General features: G+C 40.8%; 1 protein-coding gene across 10 annotated transcripts in view; it reads left to right on the top strand.

The window, feature by feature from the left end:
• nbeal1 (neurobeachin-like 1) overlaps positions 1–24,615 on the top strand; it is a 70,139-nt gene that overhangs the window by 22,012 nt on the left and 23,512 nt on the right. For 6 of the 10 annotated variants that reach the window (XM_077199756.1, XM_077199755.1, XM_077199757.1 and 3 more), the window contains exons 8-24: positions 246–331; positions 1,396–1,738; positions 2,321–2,427; positions 5,091–5,174; positions 7,077–7,160; positions 14,279–14,377; positions 15,327–15,901; positions 16,745–16,877; positions 16,996–17,115; positions 18,384–18,770; positions 19,752–19,841; positions 19,972–20,146; positions 20,852–20,985; positions 21,072–21,231; positions 22,951–23,053; positions 23,180–23,336; positions 24,297–24,455. In XM_077199756.1, coding sequence (XP_077055871.1) covers positions 246–331; positions 1,396–1,738; positions 2,321–2,427; positions 5,091–5,174; positions 7,077–7,160; positions 14,279–14,377; positions 15,327–15,901; positions 16,745–16,877; positions 16,996–17,115; positions 18,384–18,770; positions 19,752–19,841; positions 19,972–20,146; positions 20,852–20,985; positions 21,072–21,231; positions 22,951–23,053; positions 23,180–23,336; positions 24,297–24,455 — 2,996 coding nt within the window. The remainder of the gene's footprint in view (positions 1–245; positions 332–1,395; positions 1,739–2,320; positions 2,428–5,090; positions 5,175–7,076; positions 7,161–14,278; positions 14,378–15,326; positions 15,902–16,744; positions 16,878–16,995; positions 17,116–18,383; positions 18,771–19,751; positions 19,842–19,971; positions 20,147–20,851; positions 20,986–21,071; positions 21,232–22,950; positions 23,054–23,179; positions 23,337–24,296; positions 24,456–24,615) is intronic. The other 4 variants (XM_077199761.1, XM_077199760.1, XM_077199758.1 and 1 more) reach the window with 1 other exon arrangement.

The raw sequence follows: 24,615 nt of genomic DNA, 5'->3' as shown, positions 1-24,615 counted from the left end.
CATGAAGTGTCACTCTGTTGCTGACTGTACCTGTGCGTTAATGCAGTCAATACTTCACATTCAGTCCGTAGCACTGAGGAATGTGTGAAAAACATTGTGTACCGAATAGACCCAGAATAGTAAAGTGTAACAGGATGCATTCAAGAAAATAATTCAGCATGTTGTTTTTGCCAGTTGTCATTTGCATAAAAAGCAGACACCTCTTCATTCATGCGTGTATGTGTGTGTGTGTGTGTGTGTTTCAGAATGTTTTCAGGAGAGTGAGCACCTGAAGGACAGTCTTAAATGTTGCCTTTTGCACCTGTTTGGATCCATCGTCGCGGGTGGACAGGTGAGCTCATATCCACATGTCTACACCACTGCAGCAAAAGAGTAGTGTTGAAGTTTTAGATCAAATAATAAAGTGACTTATCTGTTATGGTGGAAAAATGAAATATCCACCAATCACAAATTGGAATGCAAATAAATATAAAAAAGAAGACCAATTCCAAATTGCAATTCTGTATTTGACTAATTGCAAGAAAGATGATCGGAATTTAGTACAGTCTTTTACAATTAAAATTGCAATCAAACGTGATTAGGGATAGGAATCGAAAATCGGATACTTCGATAAATTTCATTTCCTTTGTGTGCATTTTTAATTTGACTTTAAACCATTCGTGTGCAAGAAGATGTGCACGCTGTTTTCTGTGCTGCACACATATCCAAAGTGCCCGCACAGAAAAAGTTATTTTAAATGTGATTTTAAACCATTCAAGAACAAGAAAACACGCACGCCGTCTTTTTGCACTTGAGCGGACAAGTACACACACAAATATGTCAAACTATCCTCGTAAACACAGTTGGTTATGTCTTAAGTGAATGTAAACAGTTGACAAAGAAAACGCATTACAGTATATTGGATTCGTGCAGCTCTTAAAGTGACAGCAGCCTAATATTCCTGCTGCCGTCTCTATAATAAAGTTAGTCAAACAACAAAAGACAGAAAATTCACTCGCTGTTCTTGACTGAATACCTTCTGTAACTATTTTTAATGTATATTTTATTTATAAAGTGCAGTGTTATTTTACATTTGATTACAGTTTCTGAATACCTGAAAATGCTTGAAATTTATATTAGTTAGGCTAGTTGTTTTTGTTATGGTATTTTAAAACCACAGGCAAAAGTTCCTTTGTATAAGTATTCTCTAGCCTGTTGATTTGTTGTTAATGGTATTTAGATACAATAAAATGTTTTGCAATAAGATCTAGAATAAATTTGAATATCTATGTTTTATTTTTTTAATCTACCTTATTGGAATCAATAAGAATCAGAAACCTTAAACGGATGCAAAAAAGATATACTTCCTAATTCTGTTTTCTGTGTTTTTTTTTATGTCTCTTCTGGTCTCAACAGCGTAACGCTCTCCTGGCCATCTCACCGGCCACTATGGAGGTGCTGCTGGGAGTGCTGGGTACAGGCGAGTGTCTGGGCGGAGGTGGAGATGGGGAGGACTGGGACAGCGAGGCTCCTGACAGGAAGGCTCTTTTGACTCTGGGCTGTTTGAGGGAGGTGGTGCACCGGCTCCTGGCCAGCAGCTCCGATCAGAGACAGGTGGAGATCAGCTCCGTGCTCGAGAGCTACTTCAAACTGCTCAACTCAGACCCCGCCGGCACAGCGCAGGTCAAAGGTCATCCGACTCCGCCCCGCTCTCGGCACTGGGAGAGCCGCTTTGTTGGGTTACAGGTGAACATGCTTGGTGAGTAGATCCGTCTCTCGTGTTGTGTTCCTCAAAGAGCACCTGTTATGCTCTTTACATTTCCAACTTTCTTAATGTTAATGAAAGGTTACAAATCACAAAGTCCCTCCAGCGGGAGTTATTCTCTATATCAGTGTCACTGTTTCTGAACTCCTTGAAACGCCTCGATTGTAGTCTTGAGTTTTCTTCTGGGAACGAGCACGTCACAATATTCCTTATATAAATAATTGATGCCCAAGGCATATGCTAAAAAAAAAAGGGGGCAGGGCTTGGTTAAGTTAGTCAGTAGTGTGTTGAAACTCACGGTTTTTGTAAGGGGCGGGACATTTCCGAAACAGTTCTAAGTGGTTGACCAATCACAACACACTGGTCCAGCCGACCAATCAGAGCACATTGAGCTTTTCTTCATAGAGTTAATGACAGACTGGGAAGAGAGGTGCTGCAACAATGTCAGTTATGTGAAAAATAATGTAAACCTATTCTAGTAGACCCAATAAAAAAAAAAAAAAAAAAGGCTTCCTATTTTAATTGTCTGCACTTGACCGCAGTGCTGTTCTGAATCCTGTTCTCCTTTTCACTCAGAAACCATTCAGGATATGTTTGAGTGCTCCGACCGACCGGTTCTGCAGGCCATCTTTCTCAACAGTAACTGTTTCGAGCATCTGACCCGACTCCTGCAGAACAGTAAGGTGAGTTCCTCTTACAACACTCTTCTACATTACACTGCACAAATAGAGCTCAACAATGACTTAGTCGGGTCCCTTTGTTTTGGAAGCATTCATTTCAGAGAAATCTTTAGTAAAGTGCAATGAGTCTTGAAATCTTCTAAACCACTCTTAGATTAATCAATATTTGGAAATTAGAAAAAAGGGCCTCTGGGGAAAAAGACTTTTGTACTTGGTGGCTTTTATGAGGGAATGAATGAACTACTATTCCCATAAGCCATTGTGGATACTTTATTATCATTATATTTTATCATTACATTATATATTATATTTTGTGTCTTCTTAATATATTTACCACTAGCATCTCATGGTAACTAACACATTGGTAAGGAAGCTGCTGGCTAACATTACCTATAATACCGTTCAAAAGTTTGGGCTCAGAAGAAAGAAAGATTTGTTTTAAAGAAGTTAATACTGCATTAAATTGATCAAAACGACAGTAAAGACGTTTATAATATTAAGATTTCAAGTAAATGCTGTTCTTTTGAACTTTCTATTCATCAAAGAATCTTAAAAAAAAAAAAATGATTACAGTTTCCGCAAAAGTATTAAGTATTAACATAGTTGATAATAATAAGAAATGTTTCTTGAGCAGCAAATCAGCTTTTTATAATTATTTCTAACCCTAATTTCTAATATAATTATCTAACCCCAAAGAGTGAACGTACCCTAAGGGTGCAAAGTAATTCCCTAAGGGTACATATTATTTCCTTAACATACTAATATATAGTAAATATGGCACCAAGGTGCATCTTTCCGGACAAGCTGAAAGATAACATTTTTGCACTTTTTTCAACAGTGTAAGAATTCAACAATTAACTGTGATTCTTTAAACATGGTAACAAGTTAACAATCTCAAAGATCGTGGTAGGTCTGATATGAAAGATCTACCATGTGGTGATTTTAAATGGGATTTTTCCAAAACCCAACTGTTGAGCTCTATTGACACTAGAGGACTTTTACAGGATGTTAATAATGATTATCTGACCTCCATTACAGTGTTTGACAGGAACATCCGTCTGTTTGAGTGTGTTTTAGATACTGTCAGAATCTAGTCATTTAACTGATTGTTCAGTTGCAGGATTTTCTTTGTGTGTTTATGCACATGAGAGAATTTGTCTCGCCAATCAGTTTCTTGTGTAAATGTTTACAATTAGGGCTGCAACTAACGATTATTTTGATAATCGATTAATCAGACGATTATTTTTTCGGATAGATCGGATAGAAATTAAATTAGATTTTTTTTATTATAACTAAATAAAACCGTAAATCAGGGTATTTATGTGTAAAAGTGTACTTTAAAAAGTGCAAAAGCCACACATTGAGTTTTACTAATATCAATATTTGCATTGTTTTTAATAATAATTGCTGATGTCAAGTTGACAAACATGATTATTGTTAAAAAAATGATATCCAACATATTATGTTTTAACACAATTTTTGTTCAAACAAATTTACACAGACATGTTGTTCAGATGTGAATATCTGAACTAAAAACAAACTAAAAACATCTAAAATATATAATTCATTTAATTTTTATTTAAAATTAATTATATATAAGGAATATAAGGATAAAGAATATAATATATATTATATATATAATATATAAAAGAATATAATATAAGGATAAATTGATTAAATAAATATAGAAAGACTGAAAACAATTGTGTGAATGTAGAGCCGCAGTAGATCGCGTTTGAAAAACAATTAAAACTTAGTAGACAAATGCTATAAAAAGAGAACGGAATGGAGGTAACGTTACCCAGCAACTAACAGGCTTGAGTAAAGGACAGGAGAAATTATGCATTAGTGCACAAGCATTCGCTGAAAACCACTGAGTACAGTGACTAAAAAACAATATTTTACTGCTGCTGTTATTAACTGCCTTTGTATTTAATGCTTCACTTTGTAAACACCGTTTTAATTTAACCTATTTCTGCGGTAGCGCTATTTTAATCCATCACTTACGTTGCGAGCGAACTGATTGCACAACCTGATGCTCGAGACAAAATACAGACATCCCGGAAGTCCCGGGAGTCTCCCGCATATTGATTGCGGCTCCCTGATGCCCGCGAATTAGTTCAAACTCCCGAAATCTAGAGCGCGCAAGCAAGAGCGCGCATGCGAGACAGAAGAGACTGCTCCAAACCGTGTAGCGCGCGCGCTCGGCAGAGCGCCTGAGGGAGAGAGACCTTGCGTGTGTGTGCGTACCAGTAAACGCTCCCCGTGACGTAAGCAGACCAACTAATCGATAATGACATTCGTTGACAACGATTTTCATAATCGATTATAATCGATTTTATCGATTAGTTGTTGCAGCCCTATTTACAATCCTGTGTTTGTTTTTCTTTGCCTGAAAGAACCGTATGCTTTGTGCAAAATTGTTTCAACTGTCTCTTTAGTATGTTGTATGTTGCTATTAAAACTGTCTAACTGTGCTTATATAGTTACCACTTTACAGCATGTATCTAAACTGCAGCACTGCCTTCTATCCATGCATGTTTCTGTCCTTTAGCGACGGAACAGTTAGGCACATGACCTTTGACCTCCTACCTTTTAACCTTAACCCTTTGCCCTTTCCTCTCATCTGACCGGCTGTGCTTGTTGCGGTCGGCTCTGCCCTGCAGCTGGTTAACGCTAGGTGTACAGCTGCAGACAAGGACCAGAAAGATTTAACCAACAGGTTACTGACAGGAGAGAGTGAGATTCAGGTACCGCCCATGTGCTTCCTGTCACTCCCGCTCACCTACGCCCCCCCACCGCCCACATGACCACTCCAGGACAAGACCACACCCCTCTCTCTCTCTCTCTCTCTCTCTCTCTCTCTCTCTCTCTCGCTCGCTCACCTGAGCAGGGTTACTATCAGATAAGTCAGATAAGTCACATTTAAACTTGCAGGGGTGGGTGATATACTGGTTGAAACAAGCAGATTATTACTATTTTTCTTTTAATTCTTGGGACTTACATATTAATCTATAATACAAATAATATAGATATAAAATAATTTAAAATAGTTATTATTATATAATATAAATACTGAAAAATATATGAAAAAATTAATTCAAACTATATATAAAAAGCAGACTGTGGCTGATATAATGTAAATAACATACTTGTAGAATAGATTAATATTCTGTAAAATAATATTATTTATAATGGGAAATAACATTTTTAATTAATCTTTGTTCTAATGTAAATTTAAACAATAATGAATATATAATAAAGTATATTATATAACTATATATAGCTGAAATTAATATATATATATATATATATATATATATATATATGTGTGTGTGTGTATATGTGTATATATATACACTGTATATGCATATATATGTATATGTGTATATATATAAAATATATATATATATATATATATATATATATATATATATATATATATAAATATAGTATAAACATTTTATGGAATATATATTCTGTTTCTGTTAATATATGTTAATTCGGCTAATATGCTGGTCTGTCACTTGTTTTAAGTTTAAATGAACTTTCTCAGTGGGTTTTGGGTCAATTTTCTATGAAATGTTTATATGATATATTTCAACAAAAATGTTTAAGAATCTCGTAATAAATTTTATATTGAAAAGTATACATTTTTGCTTATATTACCCACCCATAATTGCATGCTTTTTTAGTACTGTGGCCTGACAACACACAGTGTCACATCTAAATCTATTGCCACCATACAGTAAGTGGTCAGCCCTGTTTCATAAACCACTCAGCACTTCCTTGTTTCGTTATCAAAAGAATCATATATATATATATATATATATATATATATATATAAATAAGTCCATTTCAAGCATTTAAAGTGCTGTGAATGTGGAAGCTTGTAATGGAGTGGTCTTTAGTTTATTTTCAATAATCATCTCATTCTGTTTATTTTTTTTGCTTGTTTCCCTCCCGTTCCGTTCCCCCTTCGACCTTTCCTCTGGTGGTATGGTAACGGTAATAGGGTTGAATGCTGTGACCTCAGCAGTCTTGTGTTGCTGGTGGAGATTATCAGGCTATAGCTGTGTGTGCTTATCGCTGTATAGAAGGACCTTCGTGATTTCATGTCTTATTCTGCTTATTGCTGCTCAGTTCTTGTCACTCTCCAGCCGGTCTTTGTTGTATTCTTATCTATTATGAACTAGCCAATTGCAACGTACATCACATGATTTTTGCAATTAGCCAATCAGGAGTCTCATGATAAGGCCTGGCTGGACAGAGTTCTTTTGTGTTGTGGAGGGGTTTTGATGTCTATGTATATATATATATAGGAAGTGCGTGTGTGTGTTTGGTGATGGGGAGTTTTTAGTTTTAGATCTGAGCAGTAATGATGATCTGATGTCATCTTTACCAAAGGCTCAGAACTCAAACAATTTCACTCAGATAATCAACATAAATTAGAATTTATGCCTGATTGTATTCCTGCCTGTTCATGTAAGCATGGTTCTGGTAATGAACAAAGCTCCTCATCGTGGCCTTTCATTCATTATTTGCATGGCAAAGTGAACCGACAGGGCAGGAATAGAACAGGACACACGGCACACTGTAAGTCTTAAGCCATTGGCTATATCTCTTGATTGACTGCGCTTTCCTCCAATCAGGTGTTCCAAGGGAGGCTGGACTCTCTTGCCGTGGCAACGATTAAAACTCTCTCGACAGTGATGCACAAGTCACCTGCTGCAAAGGTTTGTAATAATAGAATTCCAAAATATAACAAATTTGCATATTTCTTTAATCACTACCATTGGAAAGTTTTGAGTCAGTACGTGTTTTTATGTTTTTTTATCACAAGTCTCTTGTGATCGCCAATAATAGACTTCTTTCAAACACAGAAGTCTCACCAAGGCTGCATTTATTTGATCAAAAACACAGTAAAACAGTAATATTGTGTAATATTAAAATTTCAAATAACTGTTTTCTATGTGAATGTTAAAATGTAGTTTATTTTTGTGATGTAAAGCTGAATTTTCAGCATCATTACTCTTCAGTGTCACATAATCCTTCAGAAATCATTCTAATATGATGATTTGCTGCTCCAGAAACATTTCTGATTATCATGAATGATAAATTGAGATTTTTGTGTAACATTACAATTTTTTTGTTATAAATCTGTTATTTGAAACATGTAACTTTATTGCAAGTTCTCTTCTGTCACTTTTGATCTGTTTAATGCATCCTTGCAGAATGAAGTTAATCATTCTTTAAAGAAAAAAAAAAATACTGACCCCAAACTTTTTTGAATGGCAGTGTAGTTATGGATATAATTAGCAGTAGAATAAATAGGACCTTTAGGACAGGATTTCCATGATTTCGTGAAACAGTTGGAACTTTGTGGGATTTAAAAAATGTATTCTAGGCCTGGAAAAACATGAACTTTTTTGTGAATATAATCTTTTTTCTGTTAAAGATCTGTAATAGATCAAAGATTAATAACCATTAGGAATCTTTATTTGAATTCGTATTTGAATCCATTAGGATTCTTTTGGACTGGTTCCAGGTTATTCTTATTCTTTCAGGATATGTTGACTTAGGATTTTGAACTAGTGAATTTGAACTATTCAGCAACTATTGGTGAAACTCAAAAAATTAGAATATCGTGCAACAGTAATTCAAATTAAAACGTGAAACTAATATATTTAGTATATATAACTATATACATATGCATGATTATACTTTTCAGAGGGCTGTCATTTCTGTATTTAAAATCCTTTTTGTTATTGATTTCATGTAATATTCAAATTTTCTGAGATTTTGAATTTGGGGTTCTCTTACGAGAGTATCTCTCGTACTGCGTAATACCTTACGCTACGGGGAAAACCTCTTTTTTTCACGAGATATTGAAGCCAAAAATTATCCTTAATTTTGATTTAATGTAAAACGCTGTGCAGCAGCATGCAGACATAGGCAAGACGGCTCGCGCGCCTATTGGCTGCCCTGCGGCAACAGCAGCAGCCTATCGAGAGAGGCCCTGCGGGACGTGATACTCAATTTTCACACCCGCCAGAATAGGCGTGGCCTTGGACTATAAATACACTCGACAGGCTGATACAAACTGATTTTCATCTCTTCAGCGAAGCATCGCTGGATCCGTACTGGCATCCTCGGAGGGCTCGCCTGGCATCCTTCTCAGAGCCTGCACTTCAGCCCGCTGTTACGCCGCGCCGTAAAAAGCGCCGCGCTCAGCGCGCTCCCGAGCCTTCTCCTGCCTGCCAAAGCTCGCCGGTTTGCCCGCCAGCTTCGCCGGCATCGCTCGAGTCGCTCACCTACGGACAGCGGCCGCCGTCTGCCACCGCTTCCGCCATTGAGATCGACGAAACAGCCGAGGCCTGATCTATCCTGGCGTCGGACAGCGAGGATTGGGCGAGCTCTGTGGACCTCCCCCCCGCTGTTCGCGAGCCTTCTGGACGAAGCGCTGGCATTGAGTCAGAGTTGATACGTCTGCTCTCATAAGCCGTCGAAAACCTTGGCCTCGACTAGGAGGTGCCCGCGCAGCCCCCGCACAACCGACTGGATGGATGCTTCCTCAAGAAGGACCACGCCCCATCACAGTCCAGACCCGCGCCTTTTCTTCCGGAGCTTCACGAAGAAGTCGCGAGGTGCTGGAACGCCCCCTTCTCGGCCAGGATGCGTACCTCTGTCTCTGCTCCATTCTCCACTGTGGACGGTGCGAAAGATAGAGGGTACCTTTCTCTTCCTCCTGTGGAAGCAGCGGTAGCAACACATCTCTGCCCGCCCTCTGCTGGACGGCGAGCACAGACGGTGTTGCCATCTAAAGCCTGCCGAGTGACGTCAGCCATGCACGGTCGCGCTTACACCGCCGCCGGGCAAGCTGTGTCGCCGCTGCACACAATGGCCATCCTGCAGATCTTCCAGGCCGACCTTCTCCGAAAAATGGAGGAGTGAGCCGCGGGATCGATCAGCGTTGCGGATTTAAGAAGCGCTACAGACCTGGCTCTACGCGACCGCTAAATCTGCTGCAAAGGCCGTTGGGCGGAACATGGCCTCTCTCACCGTGGCTGAGAGACATTTGTGGTTAACGCTGTCTGAGATGACGGACTCGGAGCGCTCTGTGTTTCTCGACGCGCCCATTTCGTCAGCGGGCCTCTTCGGATCTGCCGTCAAAGATTTCGCGGACAGATTCCAGGAGGTTCAAAAGACATTGCAGGCTATGAAGCACTTCCTCCCGAAGCGCTCTAGCTCCGCAGCAGGTCGCTCGAAACAGCCGTCTGCCCGGAACTCACAGCCACAGCCCGCACCACCCGCCGCCGCTTCTCAGCGCTGCCAGGCCCGAGAACAGAGCCGAGGATCGAGATCAAGCCCGAGGTCTCAAAGCCTTCCTAGCCATCCTAGGAAAGCGACAAATCTCAAATCTCGCTGCGGCCGGATTTTCACCGAAACATTTCGCTCGTCCAGTTCCATGCAATGTGACTGTTCCAGCGTATTTAGCAGTCAACAAGCCGGTTCATTTGCCCGCTTGCCTGCACACAAAAGCCGTTTTCACGGCTACCCAGATAAATCCAATAAAGAGTGTATTTTCTGGTGTCCCGGCCAAAGGCGATGGTGTTATGAGTGTTGTAAGAATGCCCACGTCTCAGTGCCCATTCCCACACACAGACACAGCCCGCCACAGTTCAGGGCTAGCACAAATAAAATCGACTCATGTCTATTGTGCAAACGTAGTGAATGTGCCCACGACACAGTGCCCACAAACACTACACATTGCGTGTCCCACGGTTTCTGTAAAAACGAAACCAACACACATTCAGTCAGCGCAAGCCGACGGTGTTTTCAGTGCAGTAAATGTGCCCGCTGTCCCGCGCCCACATTCTCTCACAGACACGTTAAAACCCACTGGTTTTGTCCCGCTCGCTCTCTCTCCACAATCTGTCATAGAGAAACCGACCGCGACCAGGCTGCCCGCCGCGATCGGCGCGCCCCCCGCCTCGCACACTTTAAACACAGTGTTTATGTCTCAGCACACCGAAACTCTGCAGCCGCCGCTGTGCCGCGGCCAGAGCCCGGATCGCATTCTACCTCTAGTTATTCACGCAAATGCGTGGGCAAAGCTTCCCGGGGTATCGGAATGGGTGTTGAACACTATAAAGAGAGGCTATTCGCTACAGTTCACTCAACGTCCCCGCCGTTACACGGTGCGTGTCGAAACCATGGTAAACAAAGAAGTATCTCATCTACTTCGAGCCGAAAGAGCGAAACTGCTGAGCAAAGGGGCCATAGAACCTTTATCTCAGGCTCAGAGCGAAGGGGGGCTATACAGCAGATATTTTCTGGTACCCAAAAAGGACGGGGGTCTCAGACCCATTCTAGATCTGCGGCAATTGAACAAAGCACTTTTGAAGCGCCAGTTCAAAATGCTGACGACCAGGAAAATCCTCGCGCAAGTTCGCCAGGAAGACTGGTTCATGTCAATAGATCTGAAAGACGCCTATTTCCAAATACAAATTGCGTCTCTTCACAGGCGATTCTTGAGATTCGCCTTCGAGGGCCAGGCATATCAATACACAGTCCTACCGTTCGGCCTGTCCCTAGCACCCGTACATTTACGAAGTGCATGGACGCGGCTCTCGCACCCCTGAGACTTCAGGGCATGCGAGTTTTGAACTACTTGGACGATTGGCTGATTCTAGCTCGATCACACTCAGAGCTCATAGAACACAGGACCACATTACTCGAGCATCTTGAGAGGCTGGGTCTTACAGTCAATTGGGCGAAGAGTTCGCTGTTTCCCAGCCAGAAAATTTCTTTTCTGGGAACAGTGCTGGACTCGCTGTCTATGACAGCACGTCTGCCGCCGGAGCGTGGACTCCACATTCAGCGCGCCGCAAAATCCTTCCGCCGCGGCTCTATAGTCCCGCTCAAAAGGTTTCAGAAAATGCTGGGTCTCATGGCCTCAGCATCTTCGGTACTTCAGCTGGGCCTGCTTCGCATGCGCCCACTGCAGTTATGGCTGAAAGCGCGAGTTCCACCCCGGGCGTGGACCCCTGGTCTGTTTCGCCTCAGGGTCGACATGAAATGCGTTTCGGCTTTGGAACCGTGGAAAATAGCCGACTGGTATCATTCAGGCGTGAGTCTGGGGACTCCCTCGAGTGTGACGGTGGTGTCTACGGACGCCTCCATCTCAGGATGGGGAGCGCTGCTCGAGGGCAGACCGTTCTTTGGCCAGTGGTCGGAACGGGAAAAGCTTCTACACATAAACTGTCTGGAAATGCTGGCAGTCGACAACGCGCTACGGCGTTTTTGTCCCCAGATATAAGGCCACCACGTCCTGGTCCGGTCAGACAACATGTCAGTGGTGGCATACATAAATCGCCAGGGTGGCGTCAGGTCCCGAAACCTTTACAGGCTGACAGAACGCCTCCTGGTCTGGGCTCAGCACAACCTGCTTTCACTGAAGGCAGCGCATGTGCCTGGTCACCTGAATCTGGGACCAGACAGACTGTCCAGAGACAATGTCCCAGCAGGGGAATGGTCGCTGCACCCGCAGACGATCCAACTGCTGTGGGAGACATCCGGCAGAGCGCATGTGGACCTGTTCGCGTCCCAGGAAAACGCTCACTGTCCGGACTTTTTCTCCAAGAGCAGGGATGCGCTGGCCCACGTATGGCCCCGCTTCCCCCTCTATGCTTTTCCCCCCGTCTCGCTCCTGCCTCAAGTGCTGGAACGAATCAGGGAGAACGGATGCCCAGTGCTGCTCGTGGCTCCGCTCTGGAAGAACCAGATTTGGTTCCCAGTCCTGATGCAGCTGACCAGCACTGCTCCATGGCCTATACCGGTGAGGAGAGACCTCCTTTCTCAGGCAAAGGGCTCGATTTGGCATCCTCGCCCGGATTTATGGTCCCTACACGCATGGGCCATCAACGGGTACCCGAGGGAGTGCAAAACACGATCACGCAGGCTAAAGCCCCGTCTACTAGACGGCTCTACGCCTCGAAATGGTCGGTGTTCTCTACCTGGTGTCAAGCTCGGGGCTTTTCACCCGTAGACTGCGGGGTTACGGAAGTGCTCTCCTTCCTTCAGGAACTGCTGGATAAGGGTAGAACCCCATCCACGCTCAAAGTATACGTGGCGGCCATAGCAGCGTTTGCAAAACCAACGTCTTGCCAGTCACTGGGGAAAAACTACCTGGTCATACAATTCCTCAGGGGAGCTCGGAGGCCGAATCCTCCCAGACCCCCCTCAGTCCCTGTGTGGGACCTTTCTACGGTTCTGGAAGCCATGAAAGGTGCCCCATTCGAGCCGATCCATGTGTCAGACATGAAACACTTGTCTTTCAAAACGGTATTTCTTTTGAAAATACCGGTGGCTCTTGCTTCAGTGAAGCGTGTAGGGGACTTACAAGCGCTTTCAGTAAGCGCGTCATGTATGGAGTTTGGGTCTAATGACTCTAAAGTCATACTCAAACCAAGGCACGGGTACGTGCCCAAATCCCTCAACACACCGTTCAGGGCCCAGGTTATTTCCCTGTGCGCCCTCCTGATGAATAATGAGGCGCGCACAGTCAGGGCGCTGAGAGCTTATGTGTCCCGCTCGTCTGTCTTCAGACAGACCGAGCAGCTCTTTGTTTTGTTTGGCGGGCGCTCCAAGGGACTGGCCGCATCAAAACAGAGTCTATCCAGATGGATAGTTGATGCCATAGCGCTGGCTTACACTTCTAAGGGCCTGCAGTGTCCTTTGGGTGTCAGAGCGCACTCCACGAGAGGCGTGGCCTCGTCGTGGGCGTGGTCTAGCGGGATTCCCTTGCAAGATATCTGTATGGCGGCAGGCTGGGCCTCACCGTTTACATTTATAAGGTTTTATAACCTAGAGGTTCCCGCCTTACAGGCCAAGCTGTTGTCGGTCTAGAATTCAGTACTATCTGCCCCGCTGCGCCGGCGGAGAATGCTGAGTTTTGATTGGGCAACGCTCACTGATCGATAGAACAGTTCCGTGGGTGTTGAATGACCCGTACTTATACCCAGTTCAGGCTGAGCACATTCACCCTGTCTGCGTGAAACACTGTTAACATAACTAGCTCCTGTGGGATGCTATTTCATGGGGAATGATGCTTGTAGCCTCTCTTCTCCGACTCTCTGTGAGTCAACGGTGATTATGCACTATACGAGCCCCGGGTTACTGCCCTTGGGACTTTGGTGTCGGATCCCAGTATGCACGGCGTGTTGCATTGTGTTCCCCATAGTGTAAGATATTACGCAGTACGAGAGATACTCTCGTAAGAGAATGTACTCGGTTACTAACGTAACCTCAGTTCTCTCTAGAGAGGGAACGAGTACTGCGTATCTTGCCGTGCATAAAACAGCGCTTGTTCGTTTCAGCGATGAAAGCCAGTTTGTATCAGCCTGTCGAGTGTATTTATAGGCCAAGGCCACGCCTATTCTGGTGGGACGTGACGAAATGGGCGCGAAGCGCCCCCATTGGGTATCACGTCCCGCAGGGCCTCTCTCGATAGGCTGCTGCTGTTGCCGCAGGGCAGCCAATAGGCGTGCGACCGTCTTGCCTATGTCTGCATGCTGCTGCACAGCGTTTTACATTAAATCAAAATTAAGGATAATTTTTGGCTTCAGTATCTCGTGGAAAATAGGTTTTCCCCGTAGCGTAAGATATTACGCAGTACTCGTTCCCTCTCTAGAGAGAACCAAGGTTACGTTAGTAACCGAGTACGTTTTCATAAGCTGTAAGCCATAATCATCAAAATTATAACTTCTGCACGATATTCTAATTTTTCGAGTTTCACCTGTAATTTAAACTAATAAAATAATAAATAAAACCTCACTTTTTTTCCTTGTAGGAAGTGTTTAAGGAGCGGATTGGCTACACTCACCTGTATGAAGTGTTGGTGTCACTGGGTCAGCCATCCAGACACTTGCTGAAGGAACTCATGAATATGGTGAGATGAACACTTCCCGTTTTCTTGTCAGTCACATGATGTTTTCTGCCTCTTTCTTTCTCATCAAGTCAAGTCACCTTTACACAAATAAAGTAAGGTCTATCATAGTATTCATGTATAAAAATAACATTAGTGTTCCCTGTATATATATAATATATATATATATATATATATATATATATTTTTTTTTTTTTAAATTTTATATGGACCCATGGGTCTGAAATAAAGAAATATACTATAGATTCATCTTTGTTAAAGATATGTTTTGTTCTTTGATTAACATTAATGGTACAGACAGCATCGGATTTTTTAGAACTGATCCAATATAATGATACACATCCTATTTCTTTCTCAACTATTTATGTTCACTTAAGTCAAAACTGACTGTATTTATGAGAATACTTGTCGAGACGGGTATTTTAACATAATTTTGTGAGTGTGCGAAATAACAGCTCAGATAACAGTGCGTGATCGAGTTCTCTTTTGACTCTTCTTGAGCTTGAATGGTTTAAAATCACTTGAATGTGTAAATAGGCAAGGCACGTTTATTTATATAGCACATTTCATACACTATGGCAATTCAAAGTGCTTTACACAGAAAGGAATTAAAATAATCACAAAATAAAAGCAAGGAAAATAAAACATAAAAGGAATTAAAAGATATATATGAGCCAAAAAAATTTAAACGTGCAAATGATTAACTTTCAGTCTATGATGGTTAAACTTAGCAATTAATCTGCAAATCGAATGCGTAGGGCCTGGTCCATACGGATCACGGAGCAACACGAATCTATTGCACCCCTACTGTTTACATTTGATATTCGCATATGTCTTGAGTGATCTGACTATTTACCACTTTTATGCCTTTAAATTTACCTTGAGTGGGCAGCCTACTTTTCCGGAACGCAGTCGTCACACGTCCTTTCTTTTCGTCCTTGTATTCCCACAGGCTGTTGAAGGTGAACATTCATCCGTGGGCCTCCTGGGCATCAGTAACGTGGACCCGCTCCTGGTCCTGATCCAGTGGCTTCCAGAGCTGGACTCTGCCGAGCTGCAGATCTTCACTGCGGACTGGCTCCGGCGTATCTGCGGTCTGAACCGGAGGACGAGAGCCACCTGCGTCAACTCTTCCATGACTCTCAGATTGCTGTCGGCTCTGGAGAGGCACGAGCGGCTACACCGGGCCTGTGCCGAGAGTCTGGTGGGGCTGTTGGGCTCTTTAGGCAGTCTGTCGCTGAGTTCCTCTGAGCTCCAGAATCTACTGAGACTCCTGCGGCAGGACGAACCGGGCCGTGCTCACCCGTATGTGGGTCCGGTTCTGCGCTCGCTCCTGGGGATGGTGCGTAAACAGGGCCTGGAGAGCGCCATGCAGTATTTTGATCTGTCACCGCCCATGGCTGGCATCTCCGTGCCGACTATCCTCCGATGGCCTGGCTACGCCTTCAGCTTCTTTGCTTGGCTGTCAATGGACCAAGATCAGCTGGGCCCGCCCAGTAAAGGAGAGAAGAGGAAACAGTTGTATAGGTAAGAATGGAAATAAAAGAGATTACTGGTGTGATGGTGATTTTGGTGGGAAAGGAAACGAGATAAATTAGTGGGCGAAATAATGTTTATACAGAACCATTTAAATGTTTGGAGTAAGTTAGGTTAGTTTTTGAAAAAAGTCTTATGCTCATCAAGGCTGCGTTTATTTAATTAAAAATACTCTAATATTATTGCCATTTAAAATAACTGTTTTCCATCTGTATATAATGTAAAATTTAATTTGTACCTGTGGTCAAAGCTGAATTTTCATCATCATTACTCCAGTCTTCAGTGTCACATGATCCTTCAGAAACCATTATGATATGCTGATTTGCTGCTCAACAAACATTTATTATTATTATCAATTTTGAAAACCATTGAGCTGCTTCATATTTTTCATATTCAATATTCTTCAAATTCAAAGAATCTTCATATTCAATATTCTTTGATCAATAGAAAATTCAAAAGAACAGCATTTACTTGAAATAGAAATATTTTGTAACATTATAAATGTCGTTACTGTCATTTTGACACATTTAATGTATCCTTGCTGAAAAAAATACAAATTTCACTGACCCCAAACTTTCGAACTGAAGTGTATTTGCACCAAGAGATAGTATATTTTATTTAAAAAATATATGTTTTTTAATGTAAACTTATTAAATATAATGTAAAATAATTGCAAATATTTTGTAATTGGTCATGTTTCAATTTCAAAACTTTTTTTTTTAATATATAATTTGCACATCCTGTGTTTGCACCTCCTAAATTTAATATTTAATTCATTTTCAGTATGTGGACTGATTTATAAAAGCGTGTTCTTATGTTTTTCTATGTCCACAGTTTTTTCACCCCGGGCGGCACCGGTTTCGAGGCCTTTATCAGTTCAGCTGGAGTGCTTGTGGTTGCCGTGTGCACTAAGAAAGAATACGTCACCGTCATGCTGCCTGACTACTGCTTCTGTGATTCGCTCTGGGTGAGTCACATGACCAAAGAAATATTTGTGTTTTTTGTTACAGCATGGAAAACCCAGTTCTTTGTCCAAGACCAAAGCAAAATTGAGTTATGATGAGATGTTTGTATTTGACCTGTAGCACAGCATTGGTGTAGTTCACGTGCCGGGGAAGAGACCGTTTGGCCAGAGTCTGGTTTACATCTTTGTGGATGGACAGCAGAAACTATCAGCACCTTTAAAATACCCAACCATGACTGAGGTGAGAGAAAAACTGATTCTGTTCCGTTTTCTTATTGAAAAACCACTTAAAAACCACTGAAACAGAACAGGGCAGCTATTATACCCTTTTTCAGAGTCTTGATTTTGTTTTTGGCCTCTACTAAAATAGGTTTTCATGCTTTATTTTTCAAATAATAAAAGCTCTGGGGTGTGTTTCCTGAAAGCATCGTTAGCCAACTATGGTCGCAAGTTCCGTCATTATCAGCATAGTTCAACGAGTCAGTGTTTCCCGAAACCATCGTTCCATGAACATCACAAACTGCATCTCAAAGTTGTTTGGTTGGGACGACAGCTCTCCACCTGTGAAGCAGAGTTTCTGGTTTGATGACATGTGGATTTAATAAATCCTCATCTTGAGCAAAATAAGCAAGCTAGCATTCAGTACAATCTGTATCCTTTATTTGGAATACATGCAAATGTCATTTAAGTATTTTAGTTTGTTAAGAGATTTAAAGCGCCGTTTTTAAAGAGTGCGCATGTGCGTACAAGCTACGAGTCTATGATTGAATCTGGAAATAAACCGAAATAACTTGAGAAAAATAAGAAATATTTCGCAGATGCCATGTCCGTAATTTATAGTGAAAATTTGGGATTAATTCAATCTCAAACGGAGCAATTAAAAGTAGTTATTACTCCACCATGTGTGTGACGTCATTAACCAACGTGGTTGAACGACAAATTTGCGACAATACAGTTTTGTAAACAAAGTAGTGACTAGCTAGTTGATTTCTTTAACGATGCATCGTACTGTGGTAGTTAATCAGTGAGTTGTTGAATGGGAAACACACCCCTGTTTAATTCCTTCTCTATGAAGCCCCTCCTTCGGAAAAGCACAGTGTGCTCTGATTGGTCGGCTGGACCAGTGCTTTGTGATTGGTCAACCGCTTTGAGCATGTTTTGGAAATTTCACAGCCCTTACCACGAATTTCATCACACTACCAACGCAACTCATCCAAGCCCAATATGCATTGGGCAGGAATTATTTAAATTAGGAATATTGTGACGTACATTTTCAGAAGAAAACTCAAGACTACAATGGAGGCGTTTCAGGGAGTTCAGAAACAGTGACACTGATATAGAGAATAACTCCCGCCGGAGGGACTTTGTACTTTGTAACTTTGCAGAGCTTTTTCATCCTCAAACTGCAACATTACACACTAAAGAAAGTTATATAAAAGTAGTATAAAAAAAGCACAATAGGACTCTGTGTCTGTTCAGTCAATTCTTTTATCTTTGTATCTCTCTCAGGCCTTCACGTCATGCTGTATCGGTTCAGCGGGTCACCGCACCACAACCCCACCTCCCTCTCAAATCCCAGATCCTCCGTTTTCCGGAGGTAATTCCTCGGGACGCGCATCTTTGGGCGCCATCCTCCCGGGCTGGGGTGGGCTGCTAGGGACCAAACCTGAGTCCGTCACCAAACTCATTTCCGCCGGGACTCAGGACAGTGAGTGGGGGAGTCCCACCTCACTGCAAGGGCAGCTGGGAAGTGTCATGGTCTTCCACGAGCCTCTCCAAGCCAGTCACGTCAAAGCCCTCTGTAGCGCAGGACCAAACTGTATTTCTCCCTTTAAAAGCCAAGAAGCTGAACTCGGAGACTTGGCCCCTAAACTTCTGCTACACTATTCTCCAAAGGTGAGGTGTGCATCAATGTAGGTCACCTAGGACCAGTGTTGGGAACGTTACTTTAAAAAAGTAATTAGTTATAGTTACTCACTACTTGGTCCAAATAGTAACTGAATTACTCAATAACTAAAAATAACTCAATACCAGGGAATGTAACTATTTACGTTACTGTTAAAAAAATAAGTTGCTATATGTCAAAGAATTTGGATTTTTTTGAGCAGTTTTCACAAGTCAGTTGAAATGAGTTGAACAGCTATATGTCCTAACGTACATAGGCATCGATTTCGGTGGGTTTTCAACTGATTCGGCGATCAGTTGCATGGATACAGTTGTTCTGTTGACGAGTCTTCACTCGGACACGTGCTTCAATCTATCGCCGTTGCGGAGACTCTCTATTCGTTCCAGTGAAATCACAAAATAAAACGTACACAAACGTGTCCCTGCTTGATATAGACTGTAACCACTGATGAACATATTCAGTTTTGATGAGAGAAAAAAAAACTATACGAGTGCGGATTAGAACCCGTAACCTCTGACACTCTTGGCAAAAGATCTACCACCAGACCACTTAAGAACTCAAACAAAATTTGCGGATCGCTGGATTTATTTACGGGTTGAGAAGAGAGGCTGCACAGTTTGACAAGTTTGTACCCAGCACTTCTGAAAATGCACTTCCGAATGCATCTCTGTCCCCAGCACATTACAAACCAAACTGACGCCCGTGGTAACACACCGCATTTAATGTCCAGTAACGTTAACGGCATTGTAACAATGGGAAAAGTAGATTGCCCCTTTACTGGAAAAATAATGTTGTTACCTTACGCCGTTCTTTTAAACGGCGTTAGTCCAAACACTGCCTAAGATTGAGCTGTATACAGTAGAAATTATGCACAGTAGAATGTTATATTTGCGTTTATTTTTTATTTTTTTACTTAAGTTAAAATGTTTTATTTTCGCATCACGTGACTCATTGTTCTCTTGCATATACAGGCATGTAGGAACCCAATTTGTCTGGATTTGTCCCCTAATATGCTGCATGGTCGCATGACAGGAAATAAAGTGGTCAACTGGGATATCAAAGTATGTATGCCGTACCCGTCCTTTATTAAATTTGATCTCTGATGTTTGCAATCTATCAGAGTTCTGTCTGTAACTCTCCTTCTCCTTAAACACCTGCTCATACTCTCTCTCTCTCTCTCGTCTTTTGTAGGACATGATCAACTGTGTTGGAGGGCTTCCTGTGTTGCTTCCAGTCTTGGAACAGTTGACTTTGTTAACCCCTGATTTGCATCACGTCGACCGCTCGGGGTCAGAGTTCATCAGCCCTGACTCAGCCACACCCGCTGAGGGAGACTGGGTCATACTGCCTTCAAACAGGGCGTCCGGTGAGCACACGCTCATCATTAGACAGTGTTGTAACTAAAACTAAAACTGTTAAATGTCATATTAATTAACAGAAATAAAGCTGAAATAAAATATAAATATAGCATAACATTTTTTAAATAAACTGTAATCAGTTTAACATAGTTACTTCAACTAAAACTGAAATAAATACAAATTAAAGCTTAAAAGAAACATAAAAACTAGTAAAAATGGCAAAAGCATATAACAATTACTAAAATGAAAATGAAAAGTGAAAATCTAAAAATTAAAGCTAATTTAACCTATGAACTGAACAAAAAAAATTTTTTTTATACAAAATATATATATATATTTTTACAAAATAATTTGGACTCTAAAATTGCTAGAAATTCAAAGCCATTTGTCTAACCAATCTTTGTTCCAAATTTGAAGTTTTGTGGTAAATTGTGATAAAAGAACAGTTTCTATAGTAAAGCAATGTCCCATTTCAAAATGGTTTTCACATATTGAATTTTGAGTTTTTAAGCTTATGATTATTACTAAAATATGTGAAAATTTTAAGAGTGTGTAAATAATCCTAAAATAAGACTGTTATTAGCTGTTGGTAGACAGAATGAATGTGTCACTGAACTTTTGCATCTTAAAGATCTTATCACTTTTCTGTATTTCTGATTATTATATATCTTAACAATGTTGTCGTGTGATGTTTGTGGACATTTATTATTCAGAGGCCAGACTGGAGAAGAATCTCGTAGCGACGTTCTTGCTGGTTATCAAGCATTTCCTGCAGCGGCATCCCATAAACCAGGAAACACTCCTGCACTCGCACGGTGTGGCCACATTAGGAGCTCTGCTTCAGAAGGTACCCATGATTCTCCTCCTCTTGAATCCTCAGTCTTTCCCTCTGCATGTCTTGATTTAGCCGTCTGGTTCTGTGTCTGTGTGCAGTTGCCAGCGTTCCTGGTGGACGTAAGTGTGTTGGTGTCGGTTCAGCTATTGATTGAGCAGATGACGTATGAGAAGAACTCGCAGCTCCTGCAGCAGCTCCACACACACCTGCTGTTCAACTTCAGCATCTGGAACCAGGGAGATTTCCCCCTGCGCATCGGTCAGTCTCGAGTCCTGTCCCAATATACACTATGCACTTACAGTGCTTAGCATAAGTGAACACACCCATGATAAAGTTGACTAAAAAGAGGAATAAAAAATCATCTTTTGGAAATTGATCTCAATGCCTTAATTAAAAAAATGAGGAAAAATCCAACCTTTAAGGACACCAATTTTCTTTGTGAATGAATAATGAATCGTAAATAAATAAATGTTCTTCCTTAAAATACAGGTTGCATAAGTCAGTACACCCCTATGTTAAATTCCCATAGAGACAGCAGATTTTTATTTTTAAAGGACAGTTATTTCATGGATCCAGGATAATATGCATCCTAATAAAGTTCCCTTGGCCTTTGGAATTAAAATATCCCCACATCATCACATTCCCTTCACCATACCTAGAGATTGGCATGGGGTACTTTCCGTAAGATCATCTCTCAATGCAAATCAAACCAGCTATTCGGCTAACTGAAATAAAACCATGCCAATCTCTAGATATTGTGATGATGTGGCGATATTTTAATTCCAAAGGCCAAGGGAACTTTATCAGGATGCATAGTATCCTGGATCCATGAAATAACTGTCCTTTAAAAATAAAAATCTGCCTGCCTCTTTCCTCATTTTTTTAATTAAGGCATTAAGATCAATTTCCAAAAGATGATTCTTTTATTCCTCTTTTTAGTCAACTTTAGCATGGGTGTGTTCACTTATGCTAAGCACTGTATACACTATGCACATATACTCTGCTATGTATTCAACCATGTAGTGTATGAATTTAGAAGGTTATTTTGTCATTAAACATCACAGTCTGATAGCCCCTCCCCCTCTGCTATGTAATTAAAGCTGCGACAGTTTTTTTTTTTTTGTTATTTAAGGGCATCATCCCGGTATTTAAAGTGCACTTTTTTCTATTTGGAATTTTGAGTGTGAACGCACCACTTGCATTATTTATATTATAAACTGTCATCGAATAGTGTGTAAATGTGAATTGGGACACACATTCTGTTTGTGTGTGTGCTTAATTCATGCTGTAATTACGTTTGTGCAAAATCCCATTCATTTTCTCCATAGCAAAATGGATTTTTTATAACTTGTTTGACAATGCATAAAAAAGCAATAGCCAAATGTGTGTTTTTTTTAAATGCAATATACATTTTTTAAATATTTTATGGTTTCTACAAGTTCATGGTTTTTATTAACCTACATTTTAAAACATACAATTATATAAACAGTTGTATACAGTATATGTCTTTATATTTCAATTTGAAAAATTTTCATTAAAGTTTAATTATTTTATTTAACTAAATTTTAAAACATGTATAAGTTTTAATTATGTCTATTAATTTGTTCATTTAAATAGTGATTTATTTATATTTATTTTTACGTTTCATTTATTACATTGATAACTGATTCCTTCTTTTTTTTTAAGTGCCACTCCTAGTTCTCCTTAACCATTAGCCCTTGGGTTGCTTTATTTTATTTTATAATTATTTTTTTTATTGTATTTTTTTTTTTTTTAAAGCCTCAAGTTAGTGCGATATTCAAATTCATTTTTAAAAATTATGTTTAATTCCTATGGAAGAACTAAACTACCCATAATCTGGAAGAGAGATTTGAAAACTCTGAAATCCCTATGAAGAAAGTGAATGTGAGAAATGCTAGGCTGTTGAGGCTCCTGTACATGTGTGATGACGAGCATGATGTGTTTGTCGTGGTGAAGGTCACATCCAGTACATGTCCACCGTCATCAAAGACAGCAGGAAGCAGTTCAGGAAGAAATATGGAGTGCAGTTCCTGCTGGATACAGTTCGCCTTTACTATGGGTAAGACTACATCTCCCACAATCCCTCAGTCCTCTGCTGTGTCACTTTCTGTGATGTTATCACCTCATGACTGTTTTGCCTCTTTCTCACCACTTCATCCATTCTCTCTTTCCCTCTACTTTCTAGTTCTGGGAGTAAAGACGCAGATCTGAGTGAGGACGACATTAAGACAATCAGAGCATCTCTCTGTGGCCTTCTGAAGTATTACATCAGCAAGGGTACCACCCAAGATGAGATCCAGAGCATTCTGGGATACATCGCTGCCATTGCAGACGAGGAACAGGTGAGAAGAGGAAGATGTTAGTGTGTCCCAAAACATAGTATGCTGAAAATAGGACACTACTGTTCAAAAGTTTGGGGTTGGTAAGATTTATTTAAATTTTTTGTCTTATGCTCACCAAGACAATAAAAAAATACAGTACAAACAGTGATATTGTGAAATATTATTACAAATTAAAATAACTGCTTTCAATATATTGTAAAATATTATTTATAATTATATATAATAATTGATATAGCTGAATTTCAGTATCATTACTCTAGTCTTCAGTGTCCCATGATCTTTCAGAAATCATTCTAATATGCTGATTTGCTGCTCAAGAAACATTTCTCATTATTATCAATGTTGAAAACAGTTGTGCTGATTAATATTTTTGTTAATATGTATTTTCAGGATGTTTTGCTGAATAGATAGTTAAAAAAATTATACTTTTTTTGAAAAAGAAATATTTTGTCAAATTAAAACAGTGTAAAGACTTAATTCATACTTAAAAAGAGTGTACTTTATCATCACCACTGCAGTGCATTATTTACATACTATAAGTTAAATAGAAAAAGACAGAATTTCAAAGCATTCTTAACCTGTTTTGGATTATTTTGACTATCAATTTCTTAAGAATTATTTTTAGCTTTACTATTTGAATTGGTAGCTTTTAGTTATACGTGATGTTTGGCTGTTTGTGTGAGTGTTTTGTGCATGTGTCCAGGAAAGCACTCTCATTTATTGTTATTGATCTGCCCTTTCTAATCAGTAGAGCAAACGTCTGTCTTTCTCTATTTAATTATTCCTAAATCTCAATGTACTTAACTTAAACTGGATTTACTGACCCGCCAATTCATTAAATCGATGTCTCTTCCAGTTTCTCCTGCTCTTATCACTTACTAGCAATAAGCATTAGCTAAACACGAAAATGAAATGAATGCAGTGCTTGTGTTGTGTCTGAACGACTGTGTTGTGTTGTAGCTGTGTGTGATCCTGGAGCTGTTGCTGACTCTTCTTCAGACCAGCACTGCACGGGACCAGCTCTTTCTGCTGCTGTTTGAACCGGGATCTGCTGACTCCTGCTACGCCCTCCTGCTCAACAACAAACACTCCGACCGCCTCCGAGAGCTCGTCTTCAAGGTGAGCTTAAAGGGATAATTCACCCAAAAATGAAAATTCTGTCAGTAATTACTCACCCTCATGTTGTTCCACTTCCAACCCCGTAAGACCTTCGAACTATCCCGTTAACACTCTCACGTTTTGGACTGTCATCGGTGACACATTATTATCAGAGGTGTTT

This window comes from Siphateles boraxobius, unplaced genomic scaffold, assembly GCF_051911475.1.
Source record: "Siphateles boraxobius isolate OS27281-9 unplaced genomic scaffold, OSU_SipBor_1 41, whole genome shotgun sequence".
Classification (NCBI taxonomy): Eukaryota; Metazoa; Chordata; class Actinopteri; order Cypriniformes; family Leuciscidae; genus Siphateles; species Siphateles boraxobius.
Note: the sequence above shows the minus strand (reverse complement) of the source record. Positions and strands in the feature narration are given on the sequence as shown.